Below are 13484 nucleotides of genomic sequence, written 5' to 3'. Positions count from 1 at the left end.
CTTCCTCTGCAAACTTTCCAAATCCTGGTACTGCGTCTTCCACCACGATTACTTTGCTTTATTTGTTGCCCGCTTCAATTCATTGTTTAATTCTTTGTACTTCATTTTTCCTAACTCTGTATTTACATTCTTCCATTTTCTCCGCTCATCCATCTTTGTAATCATCTCATCCGTGATCCATGGTTTCCTAGTCCTTTTAGCGTTAACGGTTCCAATAGGGTCTTTTGCGGCTTTAGACAACTTTTTCTTGAAACTTTCCCGTTTTTCTTCGATAGTACTAAGCCCTTTACCATCCTCCATGATTTCCTCCACCACCTGTTGGTACTCCTTCCATTTTAAACCATCTAATGCTTCTACATTCCATTTTCTAACTCGCCGCTCCTGCCTTATCTTTTTGAAACGGATGCTACATTTCATAACAACTAAATTGTGGTCAGAGTCCGCATCCACTCCCGGGAAGCTGTTCGAATTTATCACACTGTTCCTAAACCTGTGTCTAACCAGAATATTATCTAGCTGATACCTTTCTGAGTCACCTGGCATTTTCCATGTATACCTGCGTCTTTTGAGGTGTCTAAACCAAGTGTTGATTATGACTAACCCCTGTCTCCGGCAGAACTCAACTGCTTTCTCCCCGCGGTCATCCCTCGTGCCAAAACCGCAGTCTCCCAACTCATCACCATCTCTTCCTTCGCCTACCGTCGCATTCCAATCCCCCATCACTATCAAATGTTTCCCTGAAGGAACACACGCGATTGTGTCCTCTAACTGATCTCATATCTTATCGATTTCTTCTTCCTTTTGATTGCTTGGTGGCATGAATACTTGAATAATATCCAAGTTCGTCGGTTCTGCTTTTATCTCTACTGGTAATATCCTATTCGGTACCTGTTCTATATTGACTACGCTTCTCCCTACCTCTTTATTCAATACAATCAAATAATCTCCCAAATATTTTTGTTCAGATACATCCGATTTCAATTCTATTTTTGAGATACAGCAAATTCCAGCACTCTTTCAATTAATTCATGGCACTTTCAGGTTACTTTTTCAAGAGAAAATTTCAAGTTGTTTTTAATCATCATTTACCACGTCAATTTATGTTTTCCCAGAAAATGTTGTTTTATGATGTCTGTCGATTCACGCTAATTTGAAAGACTTATTTGAAAACTCCCCCGGGAGTACCTTTGATATTTGAAAAATATGACATTTACTTTCGGAGAATAACTTCTGTGACGTCCTGATTAGCTCAAATCCTCAGCTTCAAATATTGCCCGATGCTCATATTTTTGCAAACACAAAATTTCTAAATAGTGATCTTATATAAGTTGGAAACAATCAACAAGCATTTCAAATGCCTAAACCTTACCTATTTTGCGCCAAAAGTAGTAATCTGCATCATTTTATTGCACGATACCATAGCCCACGAATAAATACGGCGCAACAATAGTGCACAAGTCTACCTGTAAAAAGCCACTTTCATGGTCCACTTTCAACATGAGGCACAGAGAAACAGCAATCTCTCATTCGTTTATTGAGTTGTAATTGGGGTGAAACATTTCTAAATTTATCGCAGAATGTGAAGCTGAGAATGGCGATTCGCCCATTTCATTTTGGCAGCAATGACATCTGCGCTAGAAGTTCATTAACAGTGTCATTTCCGTATCAAGCTTCCCAAACGTTTCTGACTGCAGAGGTTTTTTGAGCAGTTAAATCTATGATTTCTCTAAATGTATCCGTGAATTTCAGAAGTGCTGAAGTACTTCGATTGTACGCCAAGAGGAATACATATAAAAATAATAGGATTGTGAATCTTTAGCATTCATGAAATCACGCGATTAAAGGTACCTAAGTGTGGAGGTTTTCATTTTACTTACCCTCTTAATACGAATTAAACATGCAAACATTTAATTCCTAATCTAACGGTAGAGAAATTTTCTTGCGAATTTAATTTCCTTTTTCCCACCTTATGTATAATTGCTAACAACACTTGATTTTAAATGAAGAGCAAATGTCGTCTATTAAAAAACCTAGAGGGCATACCGGGATTAAAATTAAATCATTGTCGGTTTTTTCGAGCGAACAATTGACTCCTTCACCGACACATTTGACCAACAGCAAAAGAACAACTTTTGAACTTTTTGCACATCGACTTCTTTAAACAATAATCCAGAACCGTACGATGAAGGTTTATCGGAAATACCATCGACAGTAATTTTAGAACCAAGACTTTTCAGTAATTTTGCTAAACAAAAGGGTAGAGAGTGAACCAGTGTATGTGCATGTTTTTATGTGTTAGTGAGTTTAAATATTTTTCCTTTCACATGGATCACACGCGAAACTCTGAAATGCCTTTTATGATACATAAATTATCACACTTATAAAAGCACGATTGATGTCGAATGCGGGTGGCATTGCACAAGATGTGTAGATGCCCGCGTTTGACGGAAACCCTGACAGTGCGCTGAATTCTCACCGATTAATCACATTTCTCTCCTTCCAGAAACATTCCAAACGAGTCGACAGTGGTCGACCCTTTTTTTGTTGGCAGCACTGCTGCCGACCCGCCGCTGAAGGGGGCAGGGGATAATGGAGCAGGAGAGGGGGGGATGATGGGGGGGGGGCAAAGTCCACTCACTCTATTCCCATTCACCTCTTCGTCTCTCCGCGTTGTGGGAAGCCGGACCGAATGAATGGATTCTTCTCTCCTCTCAGCGAAGTGGTGTGAAGGGGAGGGGGGCGGGAGCGGAGAAAGGGGTTGGCGGGGGATGAAGAAGCAGGAAAAGGACTCCCATCGCGGTGTAAACAAACCCTCCTCCCCCCAACCGAGAACAACTCCAGCGCTGCCCTCTGAGAGAGATGAGGTGTATGGAGAGGGGGGGGGGAAGAGCTACAGGTGGAAGGAAGCAAGGGCAGCCCCATCTGTTAGCGTCGGTGCGAAGCGTGGCGTCCATTCATTGGGTCCCATTTTGAAGACGCCTTCGCTGGAGTCTTCCCGAGCGAGCAAACGGTAATGCGCGTCACGAGACGGTCGCGTTTGTCTCGGCAGAGATTAATGCCCCCCTCCCCCGGTGACTCAACAATTGGAATTAGGTTCGGCCGTTCGCGGAATTAGGGTGTTCATTATTTCTCGCGTCGACAGCGAAATTAATTAGTTTACATTCATTCTGGATAAAAAGAGACGTTTCAGGCGAGATATAGTGGAATATCATAATTAATTAAAAATTGGCAATTTTCCACAAAATGAAATTTAATACAACCAGTTTCAAAGTAACTACATCATCATCACTTGATGATTATGTAGTTACATTAAAACCAGTCGTAATTAATTTTATTTTGTGGAAAATTGCCAATTTTTCATTAATTATTTCTGTGCTTTTTAATGTTACCATAATCTGAGACTATAAGATATATTGGCTGTTATCATACAATCGAGACTTAGACCAACACTAGATGGAGACGTCGAAGGATTTGAAGGCTGTTCCGGTTCGTAATTCTAGTCCCGCGCAGCAAGGGACAGGCGAGGGGAAACACAGATTGCCAAAGAGAGCAATTTGAAGAAACCTTTCCCCTCGCACCATTCCGCGACAATCTGAGCCACTAGAGAGTAAAGTAATTCGGAATGCCAATCACCACCAATTACACCGATGCGCTTGGTAACCTGGCAGCCCACTGCCACCCACTGCGGTGGGGGATTATGGGCTGAGGTGGGCGTAAATGTAAATTCCTCAACGCAAAACCGGTAATGGAATGTAGAAGCATTAATTGGTTTGAAAAGGAAGGAATACAAACAGGCGGTAGAGGAAATCATGCAGGATGGTAGAGAGCTACGTACTTTCGAAGAAAAATGGGAAAGTTAGAAGAAAGCGTTATCGAAAGCCGAAAAAGACACTATTGGAATCGTTAACGCGAAAAGGACTAGGAAACCATGAATCACGGATAAGATGATTACAAAGATGGATGAGCGGAGAAAATGGAAGAATGGAAATACAGAGTTAGGAAAAATGAAGTACAAAGAATTAAACAATGAATTGAAGCGGGCAACAAATAAAGCAAAGTAATCGTGGTGGAAGACGCAGTACCAGGATTTGGAAAGTTTGCAGAGGAAGGGGGAAATTCGTGAACTGTACAGCAAGTTTAAATCTTTATCGGGAAGTAAGAAGGAAAGATCTATGCTGACAGTTAGAGATAAGTCGGGTAAGATCAAGGTTGACATACGAAAGATCCAAGAGAGATGAAAAGAAAATATAGAAGAATTGTACGGTAAAGAGCTTAGACCAAAAACTTAAGAAAGAAAGGGAACATGACGTAGAGGAAGATAGCTTAAGTCGAGGCATACTCGACGATGAGATAGATTGGGCATTAAGGGAGATGAAATCAAATAAGGCCGTGGGGATAAACATCATTCCAGCGGAAGTACTGAAAGGTTTAGGAAAATCTGGGGGAAAGAATCTGTATGGACCGATTCATAATATTTATAAGGAAGGAATATGGCCAGAAGACTTTTTGAGATCAATTTAGGTTCCTTTGCTAAAAAAGATAAAGGCTACAGAATGTGAGGACTACAGGGCGATAGGTTTGATATCCCACGCAGCTAAGTTGTTCTCAGCATCATAAACAAAAGGATAGAGACAAGGGCAAATGATTGCTTAGGGGATGACCAGTTCGGGTTTAGGAAGGGGAGAGGTACGCGTGATTCCATTGCAGTAGTGAGATTATTAATCGAGAGGAATATAGAACACAACCAGGAGGTATTTGCCTGTTTCGTAGATTTACAAAAAAGCGTTTTATAGAGTGAATTGGGGAACACTAATGAGTATATTGAAGAAAATAGGAATAGATTGGAGGGACAGGAGGCTAATCCGCCACCTGTACATGTCTCAGACTGCACATGTGCAATTGGGGAACGGGGAGTCAGGATGGGCAGTGTTAGGAAGAGGTGTAAGGCAGGGTTGCCCATTATCACCGTTGCTGTTTAACCTGTGTGTAGAGGATATGATCAAAGAGGCATGGGAAGAACTGGAGGTAGGAATGAAAGTGGGCGGGGATTTCGTTAAATCAGTTAGGTTCGCATTTGACCAAGCTTTAGTTTGTCAGTCAGCCAAGGGGTTGCAGGCATTGCTGAGTGAATTGGAAATTCAGTGCAACAGGTATGGTATGAGAATCAATATTAATAAAACAAAGGCTATACGATTTTCTAGGAAAAAAAGTCTAAGCTTAACATTAAAATAGGAGGGCAAAAACTAGAGCAGGAAGAACAGTTTATGTATCTCGGAAGTGTTTTGGACCAACACGGTCAAAGTAGTAGGTACGTAAGGAGAAGAATTGCGCCAGGCAAAGAGGCTTTCAAAAGGAGGAGGGAGTTAATGACGGGGACGTTGAGTAGGATGTTAAGAAAAGACTCGTAAAAACTTTGATTGGAGCGTAGCTATGTACGGCGCGGAAACGTGGTCATTGAAGCAGGAGGATAGACGTAGACTGGAGACTTTTGAAATGTGGGTGTGGAGAAGAATGGAAAAGGTGAAATGGACCGAGAAGAAAACAAATGAGGAAGTTCTTGGTATGGTGGGCGAAGAGAGGGGTTTGTTGGGAGAAATCCTATGGAGGCAGGAAAAGTGGATGAAGGGGGTGTTTACCGGCAGTGGGATGTTGAAGACGGTGATAGAGGGGAGAATGTTGGGCAAACGAGGAAAGGGAAGGAACAGGATAGGGATGTTGGTCGGGATGAAGGGAGGAAGAAGGTACTCAGAGATGAAGAGGGACCTGATGTAGATGTTTTGCAAGCAGTCACTATAATTTTTTTAGTAGCTGTATCCATCCAAAAACCTACCTGAACCGGTAGATTACCTTATAATAATAATAGACGTTATTTTTGCAGAGGCACTAAGTTGTATATTCACGAATTAAACAGCTGCATGTTGTTCAGGAATTTTTCTCGGGTTTCCAACCGGGTCAGGTTTCGGAGTACCGACGTTTCGATGGCTGACTCTGCCATCGTCTTCAGGGTTGAAGTGCAGAGCATGGAAATTGCCGGGTATTTATACATGTTGCGTGGGTCAGGTGTGGCCTGATTGGTCGGATGAGTTTCTTCGGCCCGCTCCGGTCAATCGGCCTTGTTCCCGTGTCCGAAACACTTTTTTCGATACGTGGACGACACCTTTTTCGTTTGGCCACATGGACCGGAGACCCTCCACGAGTTCCTCGGCCACATGAACGGCATACATCCTAGTATCCAGTTCACCATGGAAATGGAAGAAAACAGACAGCTACCATTCCTCGATATTCTCATTGAAAGAAGGGAGGACGGCAGCCTGGGTCACAAAGTATACAGGAAGCCAACCCACACCGACCTGTATCTCAACGGTAGCAGTCATCACCATCCGGCACAAAAAAGGGGGGTTCTATCCACACTCATACACCGGGCAAGTGCAGTCTCCGACAAAGAAAACCTTGAAGCGGAACTACAACATCTGAGGAAGACCTTCCGGCAAAATAATTACAAGCCTCGGGAAATCGATTTGGCCCTTAAAAGGGCCTTCGCGGGACCTAAGGGTAGGAGAGAGGAGGAAGAAAAGCCAATCGCCAGAGCATGCATCCCGTTCACATCTTCAGTATCACACAAGATATCAAGAATACTGAAAAAACACAAGGTGGAAACGATTCACAAACCACAAGGGAAGCTAAAATCTTTCCTTGTCACGGCCAAAGACAAACGCGGAATGAAGTCATCGGGAGTCTACCGAATTCCCTGCGAGTGCGGCAAAGTTTACATCGGGGAGACGGGCCGCACAATTGAAAAACGCCTAAAAGAACACCAGAGATGCATACGACTCCACTACCCGGAAAAGTCGGCAGTCGCCGAACACAGTATCACCCATGACCATAGAATCGACTTTGAAGCCACAAAGAGGCTATGTCATGCCAACGGTTATTGGGACCGCGTGGTAAAAGAAGGAATAGAGATCCGACTGGAGAAAAACAACTTAAACCGAGACACCGGCTTCCAGATAAGTAATATTTGGAAGCCGATACTAAAAAAGATGAGAAACACACGGGAACAAGGCCGATTGACCGGAGCGGGCCGAAGAAACTCATCCGACCAATCAGGCCACACCTGACCCACGCAACATGTATAAATACCCGGCAATTTCCATGCTCTGCTCCACCTTCATGGTGTTCACCGGCACGAACGATAATCGTGGGGTCGGTCTTTCACCTCCCTCCCTTCAACTTTGGAACAAGTTGATCATCCCATCCCCTTCCGTTACCTACCTTGGTGTCCATGTTGATAAACATCTTTCTTTCAGGGCACATGTGGCAAACGTTACAGCAAAGTGCAGCCGTCGCGCGAACCTATTGCGTGCCGTCCGGGCTAACGGCCATGGGGTGTCCGAGGGATGCGGGGTCCTCCTATACAAAGCCTTTGTCAGGCCTGTTATGGAGTACGCCGCGCTCGCGGTTCTACCCCTGCGTAACAACCTAGAGCGCTTTGCCTCTTTTGAACGCCGGGTCTTGAGGCGGCTGCTTCTCTTGCCTAACGATGCCCCGAGAGAATACATATATGACCGTGCTGACATTGAGCCGATCCTTCACAGGTTATGCCGCGCCCGCTGCAGGACAGCGGCTCGATGGGCTGAATACAACGAAGACCTTCTGACCACCATCCTGGACAACATGGGAAGCCTGCTACGCCGTCGCCCCGTGGTGAAACTACAGTCGCCCGCACGGATCATCACCACCCTTTTCCCAACCTACTACCCGGATATGGAGCTGCCGCCGCACGCGGTTCGCACCACTCTGGATCTTCCACCTTGCCTTCAGCCGGACCCAGACCTACCACTCTTCCGCCCACCCCGCAGGAGAGCCCGTCGACCGACCTTACCCAACCAGTGAATTAACCCCAGTGAAGTGACTAAAGTGAAGTGACACTCTAAAAACTCAATATATATATTGTTATCTGTTCTCTGTTACTCTTGTTATGTTAGCCTTATGGTTACTGTTTTTTCTTGTTCCTTCTTCTTCGGTGGCCTGGCGGAGGTTTTGCGGGTTTCCCTCCGCCCGTGGGTGAATACCGGGCCAATACCGCTCCCGCAGAAAAGAGAAAAGATATCAAAGGTTTTCCGCAACCGCTACCACCTTTGTAGCCTTTTCTTATTTATTTCTTTCCGCCCCGAAGAGGAGTTTCATCCTATAACGGGGTTTCCGTATTGTTTTTATTATGTTTCAATGTTATATTTTATTCACTCTTGTATACGGTTCTTTACGGAAATAAAAACCTTTTAAATCGTAAAATCGTAAATCATGCTCTGCACTTCAACCCTGAAGACGATGGCAGAGTCAGCCATCGAAACGTCGGTACTCCGAAACCTGACCCGGTTGGAAACCCGAGAAAAATTCCTGAATACTATTCGCCGGGAAAGCCTGAGATCCTTCATAGCTGCATGTTGTGGTGCAACTGATATGGGTTCAGCACGGAGAGGGCTCCACGCATTGACACGCGATTTCGGAACATTCGAGGGAAAAATGGCACGGCCAAAGCGATGCTTGTGTTTCATGTGCGACGACTTTCCATTGGCCGTCGGCTAATGCACCCAGCTTCGGACGTGACGAGCGAGGAGTCATAAAGAATCAACTGAGCAGACGTCATCGATTAACTTGCTTCGGCCGATTGGCACCTCGAGAATGTGTGGGGAAGAGGTTATGACGCCACCCACCCTCAAAGCAACAGCACGTTTCCCGCACCATCTGCAAATCTTAAATGAGAATTTACAGTGACGTGTATAATTCGTAAACAGTGCACGTGTTCGGTGCAAAAAAATAAAGAAAATCCGACGCCCGCGGGCGGAGTTCGCCCTGATGGCGAATTTCCTGTATTTTCCGCTCGATAAATACAGTTTCCCGCGACGCATAAGATTCACTTCCCTGCTCTCTACTTCGCCAAATCAATGTTACATAGCAGGGGAAATTTATTATAGCAAAGTGATTTGCGAAAGAGGAACCCATCAAATCAATTCTTTATTTAAATTCTGATAATGATAAAGAGCCCTTCGTCAAGAACTGAATTTATGCCTATCTACATCATGCGTGCAATAATGAGTTTATCTGCTTGTTGTAGTTGAAATGTGCGTATATATAGATTGCGTATATATGAGAGAAGCCTGGGAATTGCAAAACGTTATTTTTGCCCCCGGGTATCGCGCGGTCAAGAGGGAACACGAATCCTCTGAATCCATCTGCTTGGCTTCGCGGATGCATACTCTCTGATCTCTCTCCTCCACATTGCAAGTGAAATCCCAAGGTTATCTTCCATTAAATATTTTATGTTGGCCGTGTAACACTTTGCGCTGTTCCACGACATTTTTTCAACAGTTGGAGGTATTTGTTCACCTCTCCAATCACACGCGCTTTCGGAGATTGCCCCGAATCTCATGAGATGCGGGACCTGGAGAAAAGAGTTTTGCATTCTTAGAGATCATGAGAATTCCATTTTTAGATGCGAAGGGGACATAAATTTATTTATCATTTATTTATCATTTATTTATCAGGCATAATTAGGCATTTCCGAGCGTGTGAGTGAGAGACTACGTAGTATGATGGCTTGTTCTTTAGTATCGGGGAAGGTGACTGGAGGCTGAGGCCAATTCAATCCTTTAGGTTCTTCACACAAAAGATTGTCCAAGCGACACCCGATAGTACTACTTCGGCGGGGCAGACTCAAGAAAGCACGTGGGAGACGAGTCTCAGCTGGTGGCGCAGCAACGATATCAAGTATGGAGTTCTAGATAAACAAGATGGCGTGTTTCGGGAAAAGCTCTTTCTATACGTATGTACATATTTTAATTATCGACGGACGGAATGCTCCGCATGGCACCCCAGTAGGGTTCGGAATACCTTCGAAGAATACTGCTACCAGTGGCATCGCACAATTCCTCAGCAGGTGCTTGCTTTGCTGTAAAAGTCTTACGGCAAGCTCGTGTTTCCCGGTAGCAGCGCTATAAAACGCTTTAAAATGTTTAAAGATTCTTCTCAATCGATTTCAAAGGTGAACGGAGCACCAGTCACGCTCTTTCGGGGGTAAACATTAACACCGCTGTTCTCATTGTGAGAAAATATCGTTGAATAACGTCAAAACTATCTGGATTATTTAACATTCAATTGGGTACCAGCCACATGCACGAGTAAGAAATTATACCCGGATAATGCGCGAGGCGAGTTGCGTAAAGCCCGCTGCTAAATCGCAATTATCTCGTCAAAAGCAATGTCAAGAGTCTTCTTCACCCTCCCAATACTTGAGACCTCGTCTCTTGCGACATTTTTCTCTTCCACAGTCTGAAGAAGTGTCTTCGCAGAGAGAGTGTTGCATTATTGGAAGTAGGTCGTAGGAGAAATGAACGCATTTCAACTTGCAATAGCTCCGCCGTTGCAACACTGGAATAAAATCAATAAAACTTGTACCTCATAAACATTACATATAATGCTAACAATATAACAGAATCAAAATTTTGTACAAAAAACTATGGGAATAATAATGCGTGATCACTTTATTTACGTGAATGTACGTGACTTTTACGTTCACGTATGGTGTTTAGTACGAAGTAATTTCTCTGTTAACATCCCAGACTAACCCCCAATTACTGACTGTACGTTGTTTTAAGACCGAATGGATTTTTCGTCAACTTCGAATGAACCTCATGCGTGTATGCATATTGTGGGGTAAAATCATTCTTTAAAAAGGGGATAGTATTTAAGGTGTTCGACGTTGAATAAAGAAACTCGTGAAAGAATATGGGGCGACGGGGAGGTGGAGAAGGTGGGGAGAGGCGATGGGGGAGGATCGGGGTGTTGGGGCAAAAGTGGGGTGGGGAGGGCCTAGTGCAGGAGGTCAGATGGCTCCCGGATAAGCAATTTCAGGTGGTGGGCAAGTGAAAACGGTTTCCAAATTATGATGAATACGCGCATCGGCAGATGGATGTACACACTGTTGGGTGATGATTTAACCTAAGGGTAACGCTGGCCGAGAAAGCCAAACAAAATAGCGCCACCCTGAGGTCCTGAAATCAGAACTGTGCCCAGGTAGCGGGTAAACGATAGACGTGAAGCCCTTTCTCATCAATCAGTACAAGAAAATTATTTCCGTCGGTTAAATTTTATTACAATTCAGAAAGATTGATTTTAAAGGCATTTTTTTCACCCTTCACAAAAATGTGGAGATACGATAGTCATTTGTCTGTGAATAGAGAATATTCGCAAGATCAATGGAGAGATTGAGATTACACAATTAATGGTAAATACTAGTAATCCCCTAAAACTTCCATTTTTCCCTACACTTACCAAGACCCTTAGCGGGTTCAATAGATCGCAAGAGTTTTAAAACACATTTTAAAATTAAAAAAAAAGAGTAAACGGCTCAACATTCAGTAGTCATTTGCCGGAATGTCTACTTGTCGCTTGACTGGGACATGCTTGAAACTGATATAAACGATATCATGAATGCTTTATTGCCGATGCCGCTGCAATTTCTGCCATTCTTGCTGCACTATTACTGCTATTATATGATACTGCTTTAAAATGATTTTTCCCAAATTACCTAGGTTAAAAATATTTACAATTCATCAATTTTTTTAGAAAGGACTATTTTCTACAACATAGATCTAGTACAATAAATAATTGGCAATTTGGACTCAAAGTCTTGGCTACTTTTTAGCCATCACACTTCAGTATCTTTGTCCATAATCCTCTTTAAAGTGCGTGTTAAATAATTCTTCTGGGGTGAGTGTAAGGATAAATATATTTCCAATAACAATTATAGTTTATTAAATTAAAATATCACAGAGTTAGTTATTCCCATTCCAATTTCATCGAGGTAAACAAATTAAAGACGGAAACAGTTCAAAATCATCATCGGAGTAACTGAACATGAAACTTTGACTTGAAACTGAAATGTTAATTGATTTCAGACAAAAATAGCCTCGCCCGAGTTGCGGATATAATGTGTCTGAACAGAAACGATACCGCATTAACGTAAAATCCCTAAAGTTCAATCCCTCCGGGGGTCATGGACACAGCGCCCCCCCCCCCCCAATTCCCGGAGGACCGGGGGGGGGGGCGCTGTCCATGGGGGTTCCGCCCCTCCCTCGCTCTCGTTGCCAATCCACTCCTCTGCGAAGGGACACTCACCCTGACGCCCTTCTCCGCGAAGCACCTCGGCAGGCAGCATCCTCCGCATTCGGCGCCGTCTCGTCTATTGTAGAGCCCGCTCCGGTTGTAGGCAGGACCCGGAAACGAGTGCACGTAGGGCTGCACTTGCTGCGGAAGAGAAGGAGACATCTCAGGGCTCACAAATCAAGCAAGCGTGTATTTACGTCAAACAGCACATCGTTCAAAATAAAGGAGAGCATGCAAAGAAGAGTTTTCCTCAAAGTAAGAAAAATACTCTCACAAGGATTGATGATATGTTTTACAACAGAATAAAGTGTACGCGTATTAACTTAAAACGTCGGTTAAAAAAATGAATTCTAAAATTGAAGTCTGTCATAAAATTCATCAAAATTAATTCAATTATAGAGATGCCTCATCGTGCGTTATGCCATAGTAAAAGAATGATTACACACAAGAGCACATTTACGTAGGAAACACCTAGAAGTAATGAAGTTTTCAAAGGAGAGTAATCCTTGCCTCAACCTCGCTCCTTATTATATACGAGTGCGGTAAGTTAAACGTAAGGTTATAGAATACATGAGAAGTATATTTAACCAAGTTTAGAAGTTATGTCCAGCGGAAAAATACCGCAAATACATAGAACTGTGAAATTTGTTAAATTTATATTTCTTAAAGCAAACATCACAGAAAAGAATTGCAATTTCAAGGGCATAAAATCCTTTTAAATAAATGCTCCATAAAGTGTTTTGATCCACTCATCCTCCCTGGATGGGTACTTATTATATAGTCCTTCGAGGAACAAGGTGAATGTTTGCAATTATTCTCAATGCGACGGGGTCCATTCGAAGTGGAGCGTCCATTCGAACTTCAAATGAAAGGAACATCAAAGAGGGGGGTGGGGAATACCCATGTCAATTGGTTTAGTTGGGTGCAATGGGAAAAGGAAGTTTGTGATACTGCGCTACTGGCACAGAGTGAGAATAAGTACTTTTAATTACCACTGTTGGTATTCAGCACTAATCTCAAATCGAATAAGAGACCAAAGGCTGTAAGTTTGCATATTAAAGTCACCGACTTGCTTTGGGAATACCTTCGAGGATTTCCAACCTCAGTGGACCGCAAGGTTCTCGCCTTCTCGCCACCAAACAATGAGCATCTTCCAAGACATAACTGTAGAATAGAAAGTTGCCCCGATCTTTGAAGCACGAGCAATTCTTTTCGAAATATTCCACGTAATCGTAAAAGTCTTTCCTCTAGGAAGGGAGAGAAAACGAATTTTAAATTCGCCTAAGTACCAGGGACGAATTTCCTTGAAAAATCTCCAA

General features: G+C 43.4%; 1 protein-coding gene across 1 annotated transcript in view; it reads right to left on the bottom strand.

Annotated features, from left to right (window-relative positions):
- The window catches only part of Col4a1 (Collagen type IV alpha 1), a 293149-nt gene that overhangs the window by 83418 nt on the left and 196247 nt on the right, over positions 1–13484 (bottom strand). The window contains exon 3 of the mRNA XM_071597882.1: positions 12178–12306. Within this exon, the coding sequence (XP_071453983.1) occupies positions 12178–12306 (129 nt within the window). The remainder of the gene's footprint in view (positions 1–12177; positions 12307–13484) is intronic.

Source organism: Hetaerina americana, unplaced genomic scaffold (assembly GCF_022747635.1).
Source record: "Hetaerina americana unplaced genomic scaffold, ioHetAmer1.1.p SCAF_9, whole genome shotgun sequence".
Lineage (NCBI taxonomy): Eukaryota > Metazoa > Arthropoda > Insecta > Odonata > Calopterygidae > Hetaerina > Hetaerina americana.
This window is presented reverse-complemented; position numbering and strand designations above follow the sequence as displayed.